This window comes from Cebidichthys violaceus, unplaced genomic scaffold (assembly GCF_023349555.1).
Source record: "Cebidichthys violaceus isolate CVI_PGR_0920_01 unplaced genomic scaffold, fCebVio1.0.p SCAF_9, whole genome shotgun sequence".
Taxonomy (NCBI): Eukaryota; Metazoa; Chordata; class Actinopteri; order Perciformes; family Stichaeidae; genus Cebidichthys; species Cebidichthys violaceus.
This window is the reverse complement of record NW_027176975.1, coordinates 10,714,725-10,735,048: the sequence shown is the minus strand read 5'-3', so window position 1 is coordinate 10,735,048 and position 20,324 is coordinate 10,714,725. Positions and strand designations below refer to the sequence as shown.

Here is a 20,324-nt window from a genome sequence, read left to right as displayed (position 1 = left end):
AGCTAACTATTTTGGAGAGGGGAGACTATGCATATAGTATTATGGTTTGTACGAATTAGCAACGTTAAAATGACTGTATCTTAGAGTAAAATTATGTAATAAAATATGGCTTATATGTCTTAGGTATATAATGTCAAATGTAAGTAAAATTTACGTATATTCCCGCCACTATACAGGAACCTCCCCCATTTGGTTTGTCAGTTGGACTAGTCCATCTAGCGGAAGTTTGTATTGAGCTACTTCCAGGTTGTTGTCACGGACGCTCTCTGTCCCCGGAAATAGCCACAATAACTGGATATCATGCGTATAACACTGTAGCGGTTGAATAACAGGCATGTTTGATCGATCGATAACAATAACTTGATTGTGTCAGAGAGGCTGTTAATGAAGCCGCACGGCTGTTTGCTAAAACGGTACGTTACGTTACGTGACAGTGAAAGATAAGCTTCCCATCACAGTAATTTAATTATATCTACGTTAACCTACGTTGTGGCATGTTTGCTGTTCAGTTTTCTCGGTTTACAGTTTTGTTATAGCTACATGTTGCGTATAGCTTAGACAAATGTCAACAATAAGTGACCGTAAATGAAGCTAGTCGTTTTTGTCCCTACCGTTACATGTAACTGATTGGCATTTAAACGAGAGCGAATATAAAGGAGCGTATTAAAGGTAAGGAACACATGTTGGATCAATGCAGATGTTTATGTTACACAGGTGCCATGTGAATCCACCACATTTAAAAAAAGAAAAGAAGTTACAGATAATCTTCTAAAACCAGCAATTACAGTGACTCTTATTTGTTATGCAGAGACACAGATCTGTATGTGTCACATGGCCAAATACCACAACAAGCAATTCAAAGTCAACAGCAACAAGTATGTCTCTCTCACTGACATGCTGCTTATATCTACCAACAGATGTTTAATGTTAACACCAGAACGTATTGGATAAAACTATGAGCGTAGAATATTATCAAATGAGCAATGTTATCAAGTTTTTGATCAATAGTCAAAATCAAGTTTTGATAATCAGGCACAAGTGAAACAAAAACACCAAACATTTGCTGGGCACAGCTTTTCACATGTGATGATCTGTCACTTTTCTCTGATTGGTTTGTCAACTTAATACGTTTTGCTTGTATGCTATTGTTTGAAAACAAAACATGAACATTACATTTTAACTGATGGTTGTATAAATTGTGATGGGCATTTTTTTTTTTATTGTTTTTGATGCTCTGTGGATGAAATGATTAATCAGTTAATCAAAAATAGGATCCAGAAGGCCTGGATGTGTCTCACTAAGTTAGGTCACATGATCAAACACAGCAAGTAACTCAAGACCTCGACTCTCAGGGATGTGTTGCTGTCACCTATCCACTTATATTGTTAATAATGTTATGATACTAAAATATAATGTAATTACATGAAAATATAATGCATTATAAGCCCTGTAAATTAAATGATTTGAAATGATCATTTATCAGCCACTTTACAAACTTAATCAACAACCATTTTGATAATCAATGAATTATTCATTGATTAATCATAAGTACAAGACAAGAAGTTAGACGATTTGGTTTGGTGAATTGGGTATTTATCACTATAATCTGACATTTTACGAACTAAAAGATTGATCACTTATTAAAGGTATTGATAATACAAATAATTGTTTGTATTGATAGATTTACTTTCTACTTGGCAGATTCTTTGTCACCCGTGCAGTTATAAAACCAATAAAACCTTAATGTTTATGTCAATTCTCTTACAATAAATGCATGTTTAGGACAGGAGTATTTAACTTCATGGCAGTTGGGATGCTATAAGCTACACAATATGAGCTGCTCCACTGTGACAATATTGTCTTGTATTTCAATATTAATGTTAATGTAATGGACTCATTGTTCAGGGTACTTTAATACTGTTGAATGATGATGATTGTTCCACAAAACAGCAATGACAAGTCATATCAGGATTAAGTCATGTTTTATTCATTCCCTCAGTGTAGGCTAATCACAGGGGCATTTATTATGATGATGGCGAGCTGTTGCACCACAATTTCCGAACAGTCTTATTACACAACATATTTTAAGAAGATATTATGTACACATATTTCCCTATAGTAAAGACAAAAAGTGTCCAATATATTTTAACCAGATTTGTGCCTCCTAAATTGAGCAGAACTATCACAATATTAAATATGATGAGATTAAAGCCCATCACTAAGAAGACAGGACTTATTGTAAAAAAGACAATCATTCAAAGGCAGTACAGTGTAGCAGGACCACATGGTTGCACAGTAACTGTGAAGCCATGCTCCCCCTGGGCATGTATGAGAAGTGAGTAGTTCTCAGCAGTATTGTGATCTTAGAATATGCACCTATTTAATTTATTATGTTTCCTTTACAGCAGACTGTTAGGTGCCCCCCTTTAAAATAATGTTGACTTTAACTTGACATGCTCTAAGTGGCTTTAAAGCGACGGCCTGTGGGACGTGCTGCTAAATATTTCAGGACAAACTCATTACTGTAAATGGGCCTGTGTGTTAGCCTAGCTGGGGTAGACAGGTAGTGGCAAGAGAGATAAGACAGTGGTGTGTGTGTGTGTGTGTGTGTGTGTGTGTATGTAAGCGGCTGTTTCTTTCCCTGTTCTAATAGCTGTGGAGTGGATGTCTCAGAAAGGCAGTGTCTCAGCGCCTGGCCCAGTTGTCCCTGTTGCAACACTGTGAAACACACAGGGGCTCCGCCAACATCTGCTTTGTAAAGAGCTAATGACAAGACAATGGAGACCGGAAGATTTAAAGTATAGTACTAATGAGGCCCTGTGTGCTGCTTGGAGAATCCTGACACACACTCACTTACGTGTACACACTCATGCTCAAGGTAACAGATGATATGTTGGTAGACCAGGAGGTAGACACCCAGCAGACATACAGTACAGTGTACACATTCGGACCTTCTGTCCATCTGTCTGTCTGTCTTTCATGCACTACACACACAACACACACACACACACACACACACACACACACACACACACACACACACACACACACAGATAGCATTACAAATCACACAAACACACACACACACACACACACACACACACACACACACACACACACGCATACACTGTCTTGCTCAGCCCAAATAATTACAATGTTGAGTTCCTAATCCATGGATTTTAAATTGTATTCCCTTTTAGCGATGGCTGAGTATGGACCCTTGCTCAGACAGTGGCGCAGAGGGAGCATGATGATGAGGGGAAACAGTAAGAGAGAAGAAGAGAAGGAGAAATAATAAAGGACAAGCTTAACTGGTGAGGCTGTCAGCGGAGGAAAATAATATTTGTCCAGCTGGACAGGCCTCCCTTTGTGCAGGCTAAATGAATGTTGAGCTTCCTGTCTGCCCTGTCAGGGAGAGTGGCATCGACTGTATGCAGCAGCGAAGAAGCAGAGCGGAGTGTGGGGAGCTGTTTGGAGTTTGACAGGGATTATTAAAATCAGAGCAGATGACGAGGAAGGGGCGAGAGGCGGAGTGTGAGAAAGCCAAATTGACACAGACACTCTCCATTACCTTCCACTTGACTCGCGTTGATGACAATGTTGATATGAGACCCAGCAACACGGCACCGGCATGGGATTGGCTGTTAGCATGAGCGTTAAGCACCACAGGGGGGGGGGGGGGGGGGGGGGGCCCTCAGTTGTGGCAGAGATGTAAGGAGATGAGTTGTTTATTTAAAGCCTCAACTGAAGAGCATCTCACCTCATTGTTTATTTATTAAGTCTGTTTTTTTTTCTTTCTTTGTTAACTCACTGTAGTGTCAGTAGGTGGAAATGGTTAGAGGCTGAGGCAATGCATTTTGATCAGGGGTCCTCCTACAGCAAATGATTATTTGAGGGAAGAGGAGGGGAACTGGAAGAAACTGTTTTTGTTGATGATAAGCTTCCTTTTGTTTCAGGTGTTTCAGGTCCAATTGATTTGTGCCTCCTAATAAGACTACTGTTTGAGGAAATTTCAAATTATTCTAGTCCACATGACTGTGTGTGCGTGTGTGTGTGTGTGTGTGTGTGTGTGTGTGTGTGTGTGTGTGTGTACAGAATTACCCTGCATGTTCAGTTTCTTGACAGACAGCTGTGATAATACACTCCAGATCTCTGTTATTTGGTGTCAGCCTAAATTGTTGATTTAATCCTGACACCCTCGCTGTCTTTCTCATTATTCTGCTTTATGAACTGGTACATGTCATGTCGAGTGTTGGTGAAGTTATACAGTAGGGTCGTCTCTCTCTTTTCCCTGCAGAGCAGTATGGAGTGGCCTGGGGATTTTCCTGAAGACCATGCCTTTGTGGAGCTGCCGGTTCCAGGGCTTTCCAGTGAGCTGGACTTTGAACAACTCCTAAAAGACACAGAGGAGAAACTCAATCTCAATGCCAACAGGTCAGTCAGAGTAGCAAAAGCATTAAATTGCCCTCTTGAACCCTTTTAGCTTAAATTAGAATAGTTCTGTCCTTCACAGTTTTATCACCTTGATTTGACTTTCACTTGTCCCCCCCAATCACTTTTACTTCACTTTAAAAATTTAAACTATAGTATGTCAAAGCCAAGTTAAAATTAAGTACAGTCCCATCTGAAAAATACACCCCAAATAAGAAGACGTGGATGAGAGAGTAACGTTTTATTTCCTGATGGGGCCTTCCATTTCTTTCTGTGAATCTCAGGTAAATGACAGGAAGAGAAGCACTTCATAATGTGCAATTTAGAATGAGAACACAGCACTGGCAAAATTACATAAATGTTAAACAGTTACTCCGCCAAAACATAATTAATGCTTCATGTTTACTTTGATGGATTATATTATTCTCAGGAAATGTTCACAAGTTGTTGTTCATATTGTACAAATATGCTCAGATTTCCTTTGGCTGACTATGTGTAGATACTTGCAGGAATGCAAATAATTTTAGAGAGAGAAGAAACCTCCATGACAAACCTAGAAAAAACACAGATAATATTGTTTACACTGACAGAAATATGATTAGTGTTGCAGAGGTAGAAATATGAAATCATGATTAAAAGCTGAAAGGCTGCATCCATATTCTGTTTTACTTTTCTCTTTCTCTCCCTGTCACTCTATCTTCCTCCGTATCACTCCTAAAAGTTCAATCATGTCAACCTTCTGAATGTCCAATTTACCAATCACACTTGACGTGCCTTCATCATAGTTTTTTTAAATACATATTTCAGACTCATTCCAAGAGTGAATGTAGAATTGATGTACTTACGTATGAAAATGCCTGCATGTTTTCAAAAACATATCAATATTAAAACTTTTAATTTAAAATAAAGAGATTTCTTTCAACTGAAAGAAATTTCAGCTGTCAGCTATGTCTGGTTTCCTTAGTTGGAGTAAAATGATAAAGAGAAACTTCGTCCACACAACCCTTTAGAAATATGGCAGAAAAAAGATCCTGATCCGAAACACAGATGTCTAACAAACCTTAAATGGTCTGTAAGTGTTAATTTTGACAATAATTTTAAAATTAGTTTGAGTATTATTTGCTAATTAGTAACTGTAGTTGGTTTAAGTCACATTCTAGTTTTTTTTTAAATGTGCTTCTGTAAAGATTTAGTCAGTGGAAGACATTTTGAATTGTTCCTAATTTTAGTCAATGTTTCAGTCATAATTATCTCAGACCGTTTCATGTTAAAAAATTCCAATGAGAAGTACGCATACCTTGAACTATGTGTTTAGTCATCAAGTCGCAATGGCTTCATTTTTTAAAGACCTGGAGCGTGCTGCCTGTTTTTTTGGAGTTGGAATGGAGTTTTTTTTTTTTTTTTTTAGCTTAGGCCAAGCTTCTTCCCATTATGTGGGTAAAGATAGGTGAAGGTTTGGGGAAATATGGATGTACTTTATTAATCCCAAATTTGGAAATAATTGAACAAGGGTATGCAGGATGTATATGTTGCTACATCTTTAACATGCTCTTCTCTGCTGTTTGTTGCAATGCTCATTTTCAATTAGAAAAAATGTTAATGGCGCAAGGCAAGCTAATTGCTAACACAGTGAGAATTTGTACTTGCACTTAAATAATTGGTTAAAAGGAAAACAACCATTGCTTTGAGATGACTACTGTATATAGGTTATCCCCTGAACAGAGCCAACTCTTTTGTCTCGTCTTTACTCGACAGGGCATAATGAACATCATTTATGTTGTTACAATTTAGTCATGAAATAAAAGGAAGTCAATGAATACTTTGGCTAATCGTCAAAACTTTGTTGGCAAAATTCTCACTGACCTACGCCAGGTAATGTGTCACTCTGGCAGCAGTGTGAAGGAATGAAATGAAAGATTATCAAATCCAAAGTCTGATTACAACAGACTCCGAAATTAAAATAATTAAGTCGGTCTCAACAGCTGAACTTGCAGTGTAGCCTTAAACTGATCTCTCACAATACCCTGTATGTAATGTGTCTGTAAATGTAGTTTGTAGTTCATGGTTGAGCTGATTTGAGGTAAGTGTATTATGATTTATAAAGAGGCCATGATTACACTTTAAGAATCATCTTACAATGTTCCATGGTCAAGTATTTGATAATACAAACTTAAATTCTGTTCTTGCTCGTTCAATTTCATTAATTACAATGGAATAATGAATATTCTCATTATGTGTCATAGAAGAAAATACAGTGCAGCAACATTTTTTATTATTTTATTTTCTACCTGTGCACTGTCACTGAAGACTGAAATATAGACGTCTGTCAATGATAGCAGACAGGAATAGTTGGAGAGCACAAATAGACTGATAAAGAGAGAGACATGGGGAGGGTGGGAGATCTATATTTCAGGTCTTTTATTGTTTGTGGCGTTGGGATGCTGAGGGCATATGATGAAGGACAGGCTAAATGTGGCAAGTGAACAAAGCCTCACTCTGGCACCATTAGTGTCTGGGTCTCATCCCTTCCTCTCTCTCTCTCTCTCTCTGCCTGTCTCTCTCTCTCTCTCTCTCTCTCTCTCTCTCTCTCTCTCTCTCTCTCTCTGCCCCCCCCCCCCCCTTCTCTCTCTTTCTTTCCTTCCTCCTTCTAAATGGGAACATAATAATTGAAGATTCCACATCTTGAAACGAAAACCCTTGGGTAGGTAATTCAAGGCTTATTACAGAAGGCCGGGCCATTTTTCTGCTTTCTAAGCATTAAAGGGTTATTTTGTGTTCCTGCAGATGGGAGTGGGATAACCATTATGAGAACAAAGCATCCAGATAATGGAGAATGAGTCTAAAAATAAGGCAATCCTCCTCTCGCCACGGGGGACCAGTGGTCAGTGTCTGTCAGGCTGCAGCTAACTTCCTCCCAGACTACTCCAGGACAGCCCTTTTACTGTCGGGACACATCCAGTCAAACACAATCTTGCAAGGCCTCTTTTTCGCCTCGACCAGGGTGGGCTGCAGCCATATATATAGCCACACACACATCCACAGCTCACTCACCTGCTGCCTAATTGACTTATCAGTGAATGGGACAAATTACGGAAGTGGAGGAGAGGAAAGGGAAACTGAGAGATGGAGGAGACAAAGTTGCCCACACCCGGGAAGGACTTCAACCTGTTTGGCGGTCGGAGTGACTGGCCTGCTCCCAGTTCTCAGATGTCAGAGATTTGCCTACGAGCCGCACCCTAATTGAAGGAGATTAAGATAGGCTGACAACGGAGCTGGCTCCCCTAAATTGAAATGCTGTAATCCATTAGTTTTCATCAGATGCGACAGTGGCGCGGTTCAGGGTTGGGTGGGGAGTGGGGCCGGGGAGCTGTGGGCTACCAGGAAAAGATCTCTAATGAAGTGTCAGCATAGGCGTGGAGACTGCGGAAAGGCCTCTAGTTTCACACTGGCAAGGCAAATGGCTCTGACTAGTCGCCAGCCAATCTTGATCAAGGTACAATATCAATACTTTTAAATTTGATACTGTGTGTGTGTGTGTGTGTGTGTGTGTGTGTGTGTGTGCGCGTGTGCGCACTTCTGAGAATCAGGATTTAGCGCATGTGTGCAAGCAGGTGGAGTTGAAAGCCTGCCACAGTACAATACCGTGCAAGGTTCCCTCTCAATGAACAAAAATACTGATTTGTAGTCCTTGCAGTATGTAGCTGATTTTGTGTTTAGCTGTGCGTGACACGTGTGTTAAGTTAGTATATCAGCTGTATCGGTTCTCCGGTATCATTGGGTGGCTGGGAGGTTGAGGGCTGAGGGCACTAAGTGGGAGACAGGCTGGGCCAGGACGGGATCTGTTTACAGCCTGTTCATTCAAGCCCATTCACTGCTTTTCCCCTCGCAGAATGGGGCTCTTTGATGAAGGAGATATTTAGTTCTCAGGCGACTGGTTTGGCACTGACTACAGCTGGGGCTTATTTGAAAGGGATCTCCCTGCCCCCGTTGCTTCCAACCCCCTACCTCCTGTAGGCGAGCGGAGCACGACAGACAGACAGCCCCACAGCAGCCCACCCACACTAAATTAATTCTGACAAGGAACTTAAGATAACGTCAAAGCGCTGACTAATCGCAGGATTGGGTTTCTGTAAGTCAGGGAGCTGTGAAATGTGCCATCATATCTAATAAAAGACCTCCGGTTGTTCCCTTTCTCTCTTAGCGGTGGTGAAGGTTGGGGGGGAGCGCGGGTGTGGTGTCGACTGTCTAGCTAGACTGATCTGAAAAACAATTAGATTTCACTTCAGCAGTGAAAGTGCAAGTGTGTGTGTGTGTGTGTGTGTGTGTGTGTGTGTGTGTCAGTTAGGATGAAATGATTGACATGTTTGTCAAGAGGCCTAAAGAATCCTTTCCTCCCAGTTTCTTCTGCTTCTTTCCTCATTCTCCGGGTCTTTTGTTGAGTTGTGCTCCGGCGTTTTTGCCATTACAGGTTTGTCCATTGTCATCTTAACTCAGATAGTTGAATGGTTTTATTTTCTGTGACTCCCCTGTTTTCTACCCATTTTTGCCTTCCTCTTCTCTCATTCGCTTTCTGTCTTTTTCCTTGGTGTCTGAGCTGCTGGCAGTGGAAGTCATCAGGTTCGGAGCTAATCCTGCCAAGTTGATTAGGCTGCAGGTAGCTTTTACACCAGCGGGCAAAAGGTCGCAACATTGTAGAGAGCTGGATGGACTTCTTGACACAGACCATCCACATTGACTTTATAACTTACAGCATAAGGCCCTAAGGAGGGGTAATTGAAAGGCGAGAGTAAGGAAAAGAAAATTAGGAAAGTAAGAGTGTTGAGGAGAGAGAAAAGAAAGAGGGGAAATGGAGAGAGACGAACTGTGGAGGGAAGGCCTGAGAATGGTTCTGCAGAGGCAAGTGCTGTTGCTGTAGCCATTAGAGTACATTGTTTTGTTGAGTGAAGGCAAGAGTGAGATGATGGGGAGTGGAACTAGAGAATGAAGCCCAGAAGCCATTCATTCTTCCCTCCTTTCTGTCTTAGTCTATAGCTTTCTATGGCTTTCAAGTCAACAATCTCTTGGGTCCACAATTGGCAATATTGAGTCTCAGAGACTGCTTGAAATGCCTTGTGGAGTCCCAGTCCCTATAAAGGTGGATGTTCTAGGAAGCTTAATCTGACATTAAAAATCTCAATTCTGTTATCAAGCTGAATAAAAATAGAAAAGCCACCCAGTTTGGATGGCTTTCTCCCACATTGGAGAAATCAGCAAGAGAGAGCTAGATTCCAAAAATTATCCAATTGTGTTGCCAACTATTTTCCAACTAAAGTAGCTAACATCACTAGCTCCAAAAGTCGCTAAAGCTAGTGAAAAAGTTGCCAAGTCTGCAACACTAACAGCCCTTCCCTTCAGGCCTCCTTCCAAAGCCACTCCACCAAAAGTATCATAATGAACGTAAACAATGAACATGGCTATTGTTGGTACTCATAACTGTCAAGCTAGCTGCTTTTGGAAGACTACGGTGACATGCCATATGTGCACTGGCAGAGTGTGCGTCATGCAGGAAGGCAGGTAGACATGTCATATGTAATGATTGGATGGGCTTATTACAGTCTTACGACAGCCATATATACTGTATTGTTTTTTTTAGAGCACTTGATTTATTGATTGAATTTCAACAAATATAACAAAAAATGCTTCTAAAATCCATCACCCATCCTAGCTTTAATGAACTTCAGAGGGTAGGTGGAAACTGAGCTGTACAGATGGAAGCCCATTTGAAACCTGCTGTCTATGTGAAGTCCTGGGGTGGAGCCCAGAACGAACGTCCTTGTTTATGACGTACTATAAACACACATACAATGCTTTGTTCTGTCATTTAATCTACAGCAGGGTTTCATTGCAAGACATGACAGAAATCTATGCTAAAAATTCAATTTGGAACATTTCTTACAATTGCATTTTTTTCTTAAATGTATGTTTCTTCTCTTTGTATTTTGCCTGCCCTGAGTGATTTAAAAAAATGGAAAGTGTTGTTTTGTGTAAACTGTATCCAGAAGTAAATTGTCTAGGGAAGTCAATGCTATATTCTCCTTAGTGAAAGCAAAGTCAGAGGTCACACAAACAAACCAATATCTAAACAGTCTTTTGTGTTGTTTAAAGTGATGTCTATTAATTTTACACACAGTGCCATCAGCAATCCTGAGCCATGCTGGCTATGATTTGACCTTGCTGAAGCCGTGTTTTACAGCTAGTTTGCTTTGGGCAAGCATAGCTAAGAGTTGCTGCACTCTAACAGTCTGTCACAAGTTGAGGCAATATCTTTCCCATACAATGTTCACAAGAAAAAGCAGGAACATGAACAGAAACCCACTCAAACAGGGTAAAAAAACAAAACACGATAAGGCCTATTTTAATGAGAGGTTTGAAAGTTCACTCCAAAACATACCCACCTTGTAGGCAAGGTGTCTGTTAGTCAGCAAGTTGGTGGCAAGAGAGTAAAGTGAGATGCATCATCTGGCCTGCCTAAAGAAGAAGAGAAAGTGAGAGAGATGGTTAAAGAGAGAGAGAGAATGATAGCATTAGGCAGTGTTCAACCTAGAGGATAGCGGTTTGTAACAGTCTATAACATTTTATTCCCCTTGCGTTTTTCCCCTCTGAAACGAAAGTGTGTCAGATTGAACGGTTATTTAATGTGTTGCCATTGTAAGACATCTGGATGCGTTCATGGCCCAGGAGCAGGCAGGAGGCAGTTTATAGACCTGCGGTAGGGGATGAGCTATCTGAAATGGCACTTTGGCTCAGAATCATGTATGCTTACACACATACACACACATATACACACACACACACACAAGTGTGGAAGACAAGATATGTAGTTCTGCAGCTAATTAATATTCTCATTATATATTCATTATTTATTTGAGCATTTCATTAGTCATGTAGCGTATTAAATGTCACAGCAAGTTCACAGAGACCAGTGATTTATTAACCAACCTTTCATCCTTATTTGATTATCAGATGTGTAATTCATAGACTTTCTTTAATCGATTTTTGTTGATAAGTCAAACGATTGTCTGATTTATAATTTCAGCCCTAAATTTACTGTAAGCACACACACACACACACACACACACACACACACACACACACACACACACACACACATTCAGACAAACAAACACACAGTCACATACAAACACAATAGCAGCCTGCACAACAACAACATGTTTAATTATGCAAGTATGTAGGCCTGGTACACACACACACACACACACACACACACCACATACTCGTACTCACAGTCTTACATGCCCCAATATATATGCATTGATTTGCATGGAAATGACTAAACTTGTCGAGCCCAAACATGTCATTTCTAATCTGTCATATTAAAGGGGAAACGGAATAGCTGATGCAGCCTGTTAAAATCAAAAGAGGTGTGTGTGTGTGTGTGTGTGTGTGTGTGTGTGTGTGTGTGTGTGTGTGTGTGTGTGTGTGTGTGTGTGTGTGTGTGTGTGTGTGTATCAAGGCAAAGAGTAAGACGTGAGATGGCAAGAAGCCTGTGTCTCAGATGCCTGCCGATGCCTGTAACACCACTTCACACCAGATGCTTAGCACACACTCACACACTGATATATCGATGTCTGTGTTCATTACTGTTGATGCTTCTGTATCTGTCTTCTCACGGACACTGAATGAGAGTGAGGGAGAGCCAAACGTGATGATATGGTGTCTGTGTGTTTGTATGACTGTAATGTGGCTGTGTGTGTGTGTGTGTGTGTGTGTGTGTGTGTGTGTGTGTGTGTGTGTGTGTGTGTGTGTGTATTGTTCCTGCGTGTGTGTGGTGCAGCAGCATTTATGCTTGAATGACTGGGGTGTACTTAATCTCTCAAAATTCTACTTTCAAAATAAAGACACTGTCCTCGTAGATCTTGACAGTCAAACACTTTGTTCAATCACAAATGGGTAAGGGTTTAAGGGTTTAGATTAACAGGAACATGTTTGCTATGTGTTGGCTTGTAAACATGACATGTAGGAGAACAACCAGGAGAAATATTGAGACTGAATTTGTTTTTTAAATTTAACATAAGCAGCAAAAATTGCAAATGTTTGGAAGGTGCTGAGTGCCTGTTGAGTGAATGTATACTGTTCTATCCTTAGCTCTCACACTTACAGTGTATCTCCCTTTTCTGCAGCATTGAACGGCAGCTAAAGGAGCTCCAGGCCAAAATGGGAGACTCCCGGGAGCGTCCGCCGAGCCCTTCAGAGTGCCTGCAGTGGTTCAACATCAAAGCGCACAACAGTTTCCGACCGGTTACCACAGGACATGAAGAGCTCATGGACTTCTTCAGAGCTTTGGTAATAGAGACTGATGGTGTTGATAATCAAATCGATTTTAAATATTTCACAGATAATAAATAAAATGGTTGAGTTGATCATACAGATTTCATCAATTTGAGCTGATATTGCATTCCAATTAATTGCATTTTTTGCTATTAACACAACTTTCAGATGTAAGAAGACAACCCTGGATGTTTCTCAACTGTATGATGACATTATTGTTCTTAATTAGTCAGTTTAATGCTATTAACATCTGCATCCCCCCCTCTGCTCCACTCAGAAACAGTACATGAGGTCTGAAGAGGCGGGGAAAGAGGAGGTGACCCTTCAACTACTGCTACATTTGTCTGCCCAGTGTGGTATCTGCTTTCCCTGTACCCCTTCTTCGTCTTCCCCCTCCACTCTGACTGCCTCCTCCATCCACTTGGTTCATCAAGTCAGAGATGATGCCTCGTTAGAGGTAATATACTGTACAATTTGTAATTCAGTGGGATTATATCATACAATATTTCATGGAGTTCTTAAAGAATTAATGTCCGTCTTAAAACAGTACCCCCATATTACATTTAAAGCATTATTGGTCATTTTAATTTTTACTGCTCTTTATACTGGCCACAGAGAGATCCCTCTCTAAAGCTATTTCAATGTAAGTAATGGGGGACAAACTACACAGCCCTTGTTCTGTATAAAAATGCATTCAGAAGTTGTGTAATGTGTAATTCAGCATTTGAGCAAAGGCTTATAAAGACATACTTACCTTAATTAAGCTGCTTAGGCTGTACTTGTTGTATACCTGAGTAAGAGCACTGTTTACTCAAAAATAATTTTATTTAGACACCCACTCATTGTGTTGCTGTTGATTATCAGTTTGTTTTTACACTTACCCTTCATTTTATTATTTTCTTAAGATCCAGGAGGCCTGGGATGATGTGCGTCTCAAGCTTCGCCGCCACCTGCTGGACCGGCTGTCTTCTCGCTGCCCAGATCATCCTGGATCCAGACATATTTCCGTCCCTGAACGGGTCCACTGTCTGCAACAGCTGTTCTTTCTTTACCCTGAGTCAGAGGCCCTCACACATTATCAGGTACGATAAAATTGTGAAAATTCTGTAATAAAAAATCCTGGGAAATATTCCATAATTTTCCATGTGAATACAATTTGTGTTTAAACATATGATATAGGGAGTGTATTAGTCTCTTCCAGATCACATTGTGAACTTGTTGTACCAATAAGATAAAGTATATATACCAATGATTTTCAGTGATATATTATTTTGATTTTAATGATCCAGGGTCTGAGAAGTCAATCCGTGTTGGTTCTTCTGCTCTCTGCCCTGAGCTCCAGCCCAGGCGGTGAGACCGGCTTTGACAGACTGGCTAAAGGCTTCCGCCACGTGGTCCCGGCTCTGACCAAAGCCCTCACAGAGGAGCTCCATGTCCTTTCAAGACTAGCAGAACCACACACCATCCTGGGTTTCCTCAATGTGGCCTACCTCAACACTGTGGCCCGGGAACTGGCCTCCCTGATGGAGAGAGAATGTGAGACGGCCCTGAGGGACAACACCACGCTAAGTAGCAAGATCAAGAAATATTCAGCCAGGTCACGGGCAACCGTAGGTAAGTGGCTCTTTGTGAATATTTTCTTAATCTGATAGATATTTTACTTTATCTGCTCATGCTTTCCTCTCTCTTGTAGTCCTTGGTAAGTGGTTGAATGTACCTTACAGCAGTTTTGTCCTTCCATTTCTGCCTTCATTCCGCTCCTCCTGCTTCTTAACGTTACCCAATAAAGGCTAACGATTTTCTCTCTCCCCTCCTCTCCATTTTTACTTTCCTGTTACTTTCCAACTGTATTGTGTAGTGATCTGAGCCACAGCCAAGGCCTCTTTAAGTGATTGTCAGTAACTGCTGTTCCCCTTGTAATTGCTTTCTTTTTACTGCACTCTCTCCCGTCTGCCTCACTTTCTTCTTAACCAACAAAAAGAGAAGAGTAGCATTTCCAGGGCCAAGGCTTCTTTTGAAACTACTTCTCAACACTATTTACCACATGGTTTGTCTATGACTGTGATGAGCCCTGATCCCATGAGAGGTCCGAGCTTTATCCAAGGTCTGTCGACAGTATGTTTAAGCCACAGTTAATTCACTCCTTTACCTTGAGCCTTAGGCAATATGTACTGTTTCATCTTGGAGAATGGTTTGAATTGCGTTACAAACATAGCTCTGCTGTCCTCTTTACAAGAATGCCATAAAAACAGAAATCTAAATCAAGTTAATTAAAACATAGCAAGGGCAAAGTAGCAGCAGCGCCTTCATTCAATCTCATGACCTTACAGCGAAGAAGGGGAAATGATTCATCTTAACCTTCCTCTTACTTTTGAGCAGCGATACAGGAAAGAAAGAGTTTGTTCAGGAGTAAGAGCAAGGTTCAACCCTTTCAGAATTGAGGATGGATATTTGAGAGAAAAAAATATGGTGAAGTACTTTTGATATTTGTCACTAACGCAGAATGTGTCACTGTCATGGAACAGACAGTGATGTTATACACTGAGACAAGAGAGGAGTATAGACCTTCACGCGCCGTGTCACTTTGATACTTAATTCCCCCCATATTCTCTTTGTTTGTTTTATATTGGCCTATTTACAGCTTGCTGAGGGTAAAGATCCACAATAAAAAAAAGTAAAGTGTGTGAGCCATTGTTTACTTTTTCAAATATGGTGCACATGTCAACTTCCCTGCGGAACGAGGAGAAGAGTGCTTTTACATCTGCCATTCTTCGATAAACACACAGCCTTGCGTCTTTTTCTCCCTCTCTCCCTCCTTCCATCTCTCTCTTTCCATCTCCCTCTCTGGTTTTTACTTTCCCTCTCCTTAAATGTGAGATGAGAGGAGGCAGCCAGGATAATTGGCCATGCGTCAGTTGGGCTGTTTGATCACGTAACGCGGCGGAGGCTACACACCTACGTGCCGCTCAACAAACCGTCAAATGTAGCACCGGAGGCAGAACACGGCTCCAAAGGGAGCGGGGGACCCGTGCTGTGTAATGATGGTAAAATGGAGCAGTTTTGCCTGTGCTGGTTTTATGTGTGTGTGTGTGTGTGTGTGTGTGTGTGTGTGTGTGTGTGTGAGAGAGAGAGTTTGACTATCAGCTGCAACACCGCTTTAAGGGCTACAACTGGGATTACATTTTTGTGTTGTTCATGTTTTAAAGTCCCCCCCCCCCCAAAAAAAGCTCAAGAACCCGCATATCCACCACCCTAACGCCCATGGCTCCTTTAGAGCCAAAGCTTAAACATTAATGCATAATCTGCTTTCACACTGTACTGTCTATACTGTATGCTACGCCCATAATTGTCAAGACAATTATGACTGTGGTAGAAAAACGGGATTCTATTTTCATAAGCATCCTATGACTCTTTAGATCTCCCCTCCCTCCCCGCTGTGTTATTGTTTATTTCTGCAGTAGAGGCAGGCGGTAGGTATATTTTGATAAGAGCCATGCTTGGGAGACTGTGTAGGCTCCCGGGGGAGCAGCGCTGTCTGTAGCATCAGCCACTGTCAAACCACTGAACCATTTAACAGCGTTCACGGCGAGATCTGCCTCCTCTTTTAACCCCACTGACTCAAAGGTAGGCTCTGACATTGTACCTAGACTGATGTGAAGGGCCCCAGCCCTCCATTTTCTCCCTCTTCTTCTTTTCTTTCCCCCCTTTTTCTTTACTCCATCTCTCCAGTGTCCAATTCCCCTCCTTTTTTCTTCTCTTGTCTTTTCCCATTTTCCTGTAGTTTTCCCAGTGTAATGGGGTGAGCAGTGAGACTGGGGAGTGTGGTAGACAGGTTGGCTGGTCAGGAACAATACAGGCTTTAAACCTTACTAACACACCTCACTGAGTCTGCAGGGGAGTGGGAGGGCCAAGTCTACATGTGCATGTCGCTGTATGTGTGTGTGTGTGTGTGTGTGTGTGTGTGTGTGTGTGTGTGTGTGTGTGTGTGTGTGTGTGTGTGTGTGTGTGTGTGTGTGTATGCGCGTGTGTGCTGGATTTCGCCAAAATAGTGTTAGTGCTCTAATTTACATTTTTCAGTGCCATTAGCTCTATAGAGCTATGTTGGGATAAAGGTAAGTGGCCATCAGTTACAGTGTTTTCATACTTTTAAGCAATCATGTAAATTCTCTACCTTCATGATTTTCCACAGTAAAAGTTGCAGATGGATAAGATTTGTCCACACAATTACACACTTTTCACTTCAACAAAGTTGCTTGTTATTGCTCCTGTTTATACAAAAATTAGTGATCAGAATTAGCAAAATCCTTTAGATAAAATTGGAATAATTCCATGCAGAAACACCAACACTGCAAAAACCATTTACTGTGGTGCAGTTTTACTGTGTTTCTGTCTTTCTGCCCTGACGTGTGTGTGTGTGTGTGTGTGTGTGTGTGTGCGTGTGTGTGTGTGTGTGTGTGTGTGTGGGGGGGGGGGGGGGGGTGGGGGGGGGGGGGTGTATAGGTGGATATGCATGTGTTCATGTGTGTCTTCAATCAACTTTTAGCATATATCATGTGAACATGTCTGCCCATCTGTTTTTGAGTTGATGCTAGTGTGTTAGTGTGTGTGTGTGTGTGTGTGTGTGTGTGTGTGTGTGTGTGTGTGTACTAATTGCAGGCTTACTTAGAAAAATGTGTGATCAAGAGTCATTTAATACCTCCCTTTTTATAAGTGCATCATTAAATTACCATATGGCTTCAGTCATTTTCATACATATGAATAGGACATCCATGTTTTTGTAGGACATCAAAAGCTTTCATTCCAGCTTCTCTGCATACACACATGTATTCCCTAACAGTCGATCACAGGGGTGAAGTCGAGGTTGTTCAAACACTGTGCAACACCATTCTGATAGCGCTGATTTTAATTCCACTTCCACTAATTTCCCCATATGACGAAGTCGGCAGCTCCCAATAGATTAAAAAAAGGATTGAGTTTGAACATATATAGCAAGCACATTCACTGCCACCGCACCCCACCCGCCTCGCCCCTTTCTGGCTCTTTGAACTCTTTCTTAGAGAATGCAGAGCAGCCTATTCAGCGGGGAGAGAGGTTCTGTAGTGACGCGAGATAGCTCGGCTGAGGCTCTGACTGGCATTGGAGGTGCTTGTGGGGATTGAGGCTGCTTGGGAATGGCGTTTGTTAATATTTATTAAGAGCAGCTCCTCACTAGATCATATCTCTGCCTGAGTTTATACACACTGGCAGCCAGGGACGTGCACTCACATGCTACCATGTAATTATGGGCTAGGTAGGTGGGTTTGTGTGTGTGTGTGTGTCTGTGTACACGTGGGCATGTGTGTATATGTGATGCTACCGGTTTATGGATGATTTGTTTTTACTGTATGCTGCTGCCTTCTCATTGTCCTTGCAGACAGTGAAAAGGCCTTGTTTAGGAAAGATACCACACAGAGCAAGTGGTTGTTTACTAATCTTAATGAGGAGAGCGGGGTCTTTACTCTCTGGTTGTGTAATGTGTGTGTGTGTGTGTGTGTGTGTGTGTGTGTGTGTGTGTGTGTGTGTGTGTGTGTCAGTGTCAGTGTTCATTTTCTCTAAATCATGGCTCCAATGAAATCACACTGAAAAATATGTTTCATGGCCCTTGAGAATGTGTATTATGCATGCCATTTATTTTTCCCCATTTCCTCCGAGTGGTCACAATGGCTTTTGTGTATCACTCTTGAAAAGCTCAAGGATATGAACATTTCCCTGGCACCTTCTATTGAGAAAGCACAGACAAAAATGGCTGGCTTATTGAGAGCAGCCAGCACTTTGTGATGAAGAGTCAGCGTGATTCGCCGAGGGCTTGAAAACAATAATGCAAACAAGGGTACTAAACAAGTGGGTTTTAATGAAATACTCCCATCGAGACAATACATTCCTCCTTGTTCTTCAACCAGGCAGCCCGGTTCAAGTACGTTGAGGAAGCTGTACAGGAATATTAACCCCTATCTCACTGTCACTGCAATATACTCCACAAAGAGAGCCAGATACACAGACAGACACAGAGGAGGAGAGAGAAACGAACATATAGTAGAAGAAAGTAAGCAGTTCTTCTCCGTCACCACAAGAACACCTCTTTCACCACTACACCTCCTTCTTTGTAAGGCAACTTAATTGAGATATCAAATATTGCAACTTTCCCCTTCTGTGAAGGGCAGGTGGCCCCTGCTGTGGCCTGGTTGGACAGCACCCAGGGAAAAGGCCACAAGAGACCAGTGCTTGTGTGGTGTTGTGCGTTTATGTGTGCGTGCATGTGTCATAGTGTGTATTGGGGAACCGCAGCAGGAGGCTTCCCATAATAATGCTGTCTGAGTGAGCAGTGGGCCGCAACTGACGAAGAGGACCCCAGCTGTCACAGGGCGTAGCGGGCGGTCCACAGTGGCTCATAGCCTTCCCACATACACACACATACATACACAGACGTACCCCAAGGCACCCACAGGACCCTGCTTGACACGCACTGAACACACAAGACAGCATGGATACACAGAGCACAACACATGCACAAAAAGAAACACACAGAAGTGCTCACCAGCCATAGCATTACACCGCAAGAGCAAAGCCCCATAATAAGAATGAAGAGGTGCACAACCATTATGGGGAATGTAGGCGCAAGGATGTTAACAAAAACTAAGATACAAACAAGTTACTTTGCACTTTTTAAACTTTTTTTTTATCCGTATAATTCTGTTTTAGGAATTGTATGCAATATGTAAAGCAGGTTTAATTTCCATTGTTCAAGTCGTGCTAAAATTGCATTGCCTTCTGAAATCCCCCCTTTTTATCTCTGTATTTAATGAAACTAAGTGCTGACATCACCTGAGCACATCATCAGCACAAACACAAATAGCTCATCTTAACATATTGTGATCACATGATAAGAGACTTGAGGCCAGTCTGGTAGTGTGGTAAGAGAGAGCCAGACCAGCCCGCTGATGGTCTGGTCTAGAGAGACAGCATGAGCGAAAGAGAGGAAAATGAGGGACAGAGGATGAGAGAGAAAGAGATGCTGTGCTGGAGAGAAATTAAATCAGTGGCTGAATTATTGCATGATTGCCCATTCCCCAAAGACTTGGGCATCATTTGGTAGAAAGTGTCTAATAATTGGTTTTCGGCCATGTCAGACACATGCATTCCCCCCTACTAATGGCTCTGTTTGGAAGAACTGGGCCTCCTGGGTCAAAGAAGGACAGAAAATAGCCAGACGGCAAAAAGAGCCCTACGCCCTTCTCCTTTTTTTCCCTCTCTCAGATAAACGAGTGAACAAGAGAGAAAGAGAGACACAAGAAGGAGAGAGTGTGTATGTGAGCGAAGAGGAAATGAAGTGGCAATAAGTGCAGCCAAAGGGGAAATGCTCTTCACCGCGAGTTTAATACATCAGACTGGGGATTTGGCAGCCCGCCACACAGCAATTGTTTACCTTTTTGCTCACTGGCTGCATCTGTTCTGTTTTGTAAACGGCACTAAACTATTCGCCCGTAAACACCGGAATCAATAACAACTGCTAAGGGAATTCCCTTATC

General features: G+C 41.8%; 1 protein-coding gene across 1 annotated transcript in view; it reads left to right on the top strand.

Annotated features, from left to right (window-relative positions):
* The first annotated feature begins 315 nt into the window (after positions 1-315).
* Positions 316-20,324, top strand: part of kiaa0825 (KIAA0825 ortholog) — a 109,580-nt gene continuing 89,571 nt past the window's right edge. Inside the window, 6 exon segments of the mRNA XM_068704135.1 lie at positions 316-669; positions 4,298-4,434; positions 12,612-12,774; positions 13,037-13,216; positions 13,665-13,841; positions 14,049-14,373. Coding sequence (XP_068560236.1) covers positions 4,304-4,434; positions 12,612-12,774; positions 13,037-13,216; positions 13,665-13,841; positions 14,049-14,373 — 976 coding nt within the window. The 5' untranslated portion in view covers positions 316-669; positions 4,298-4,303.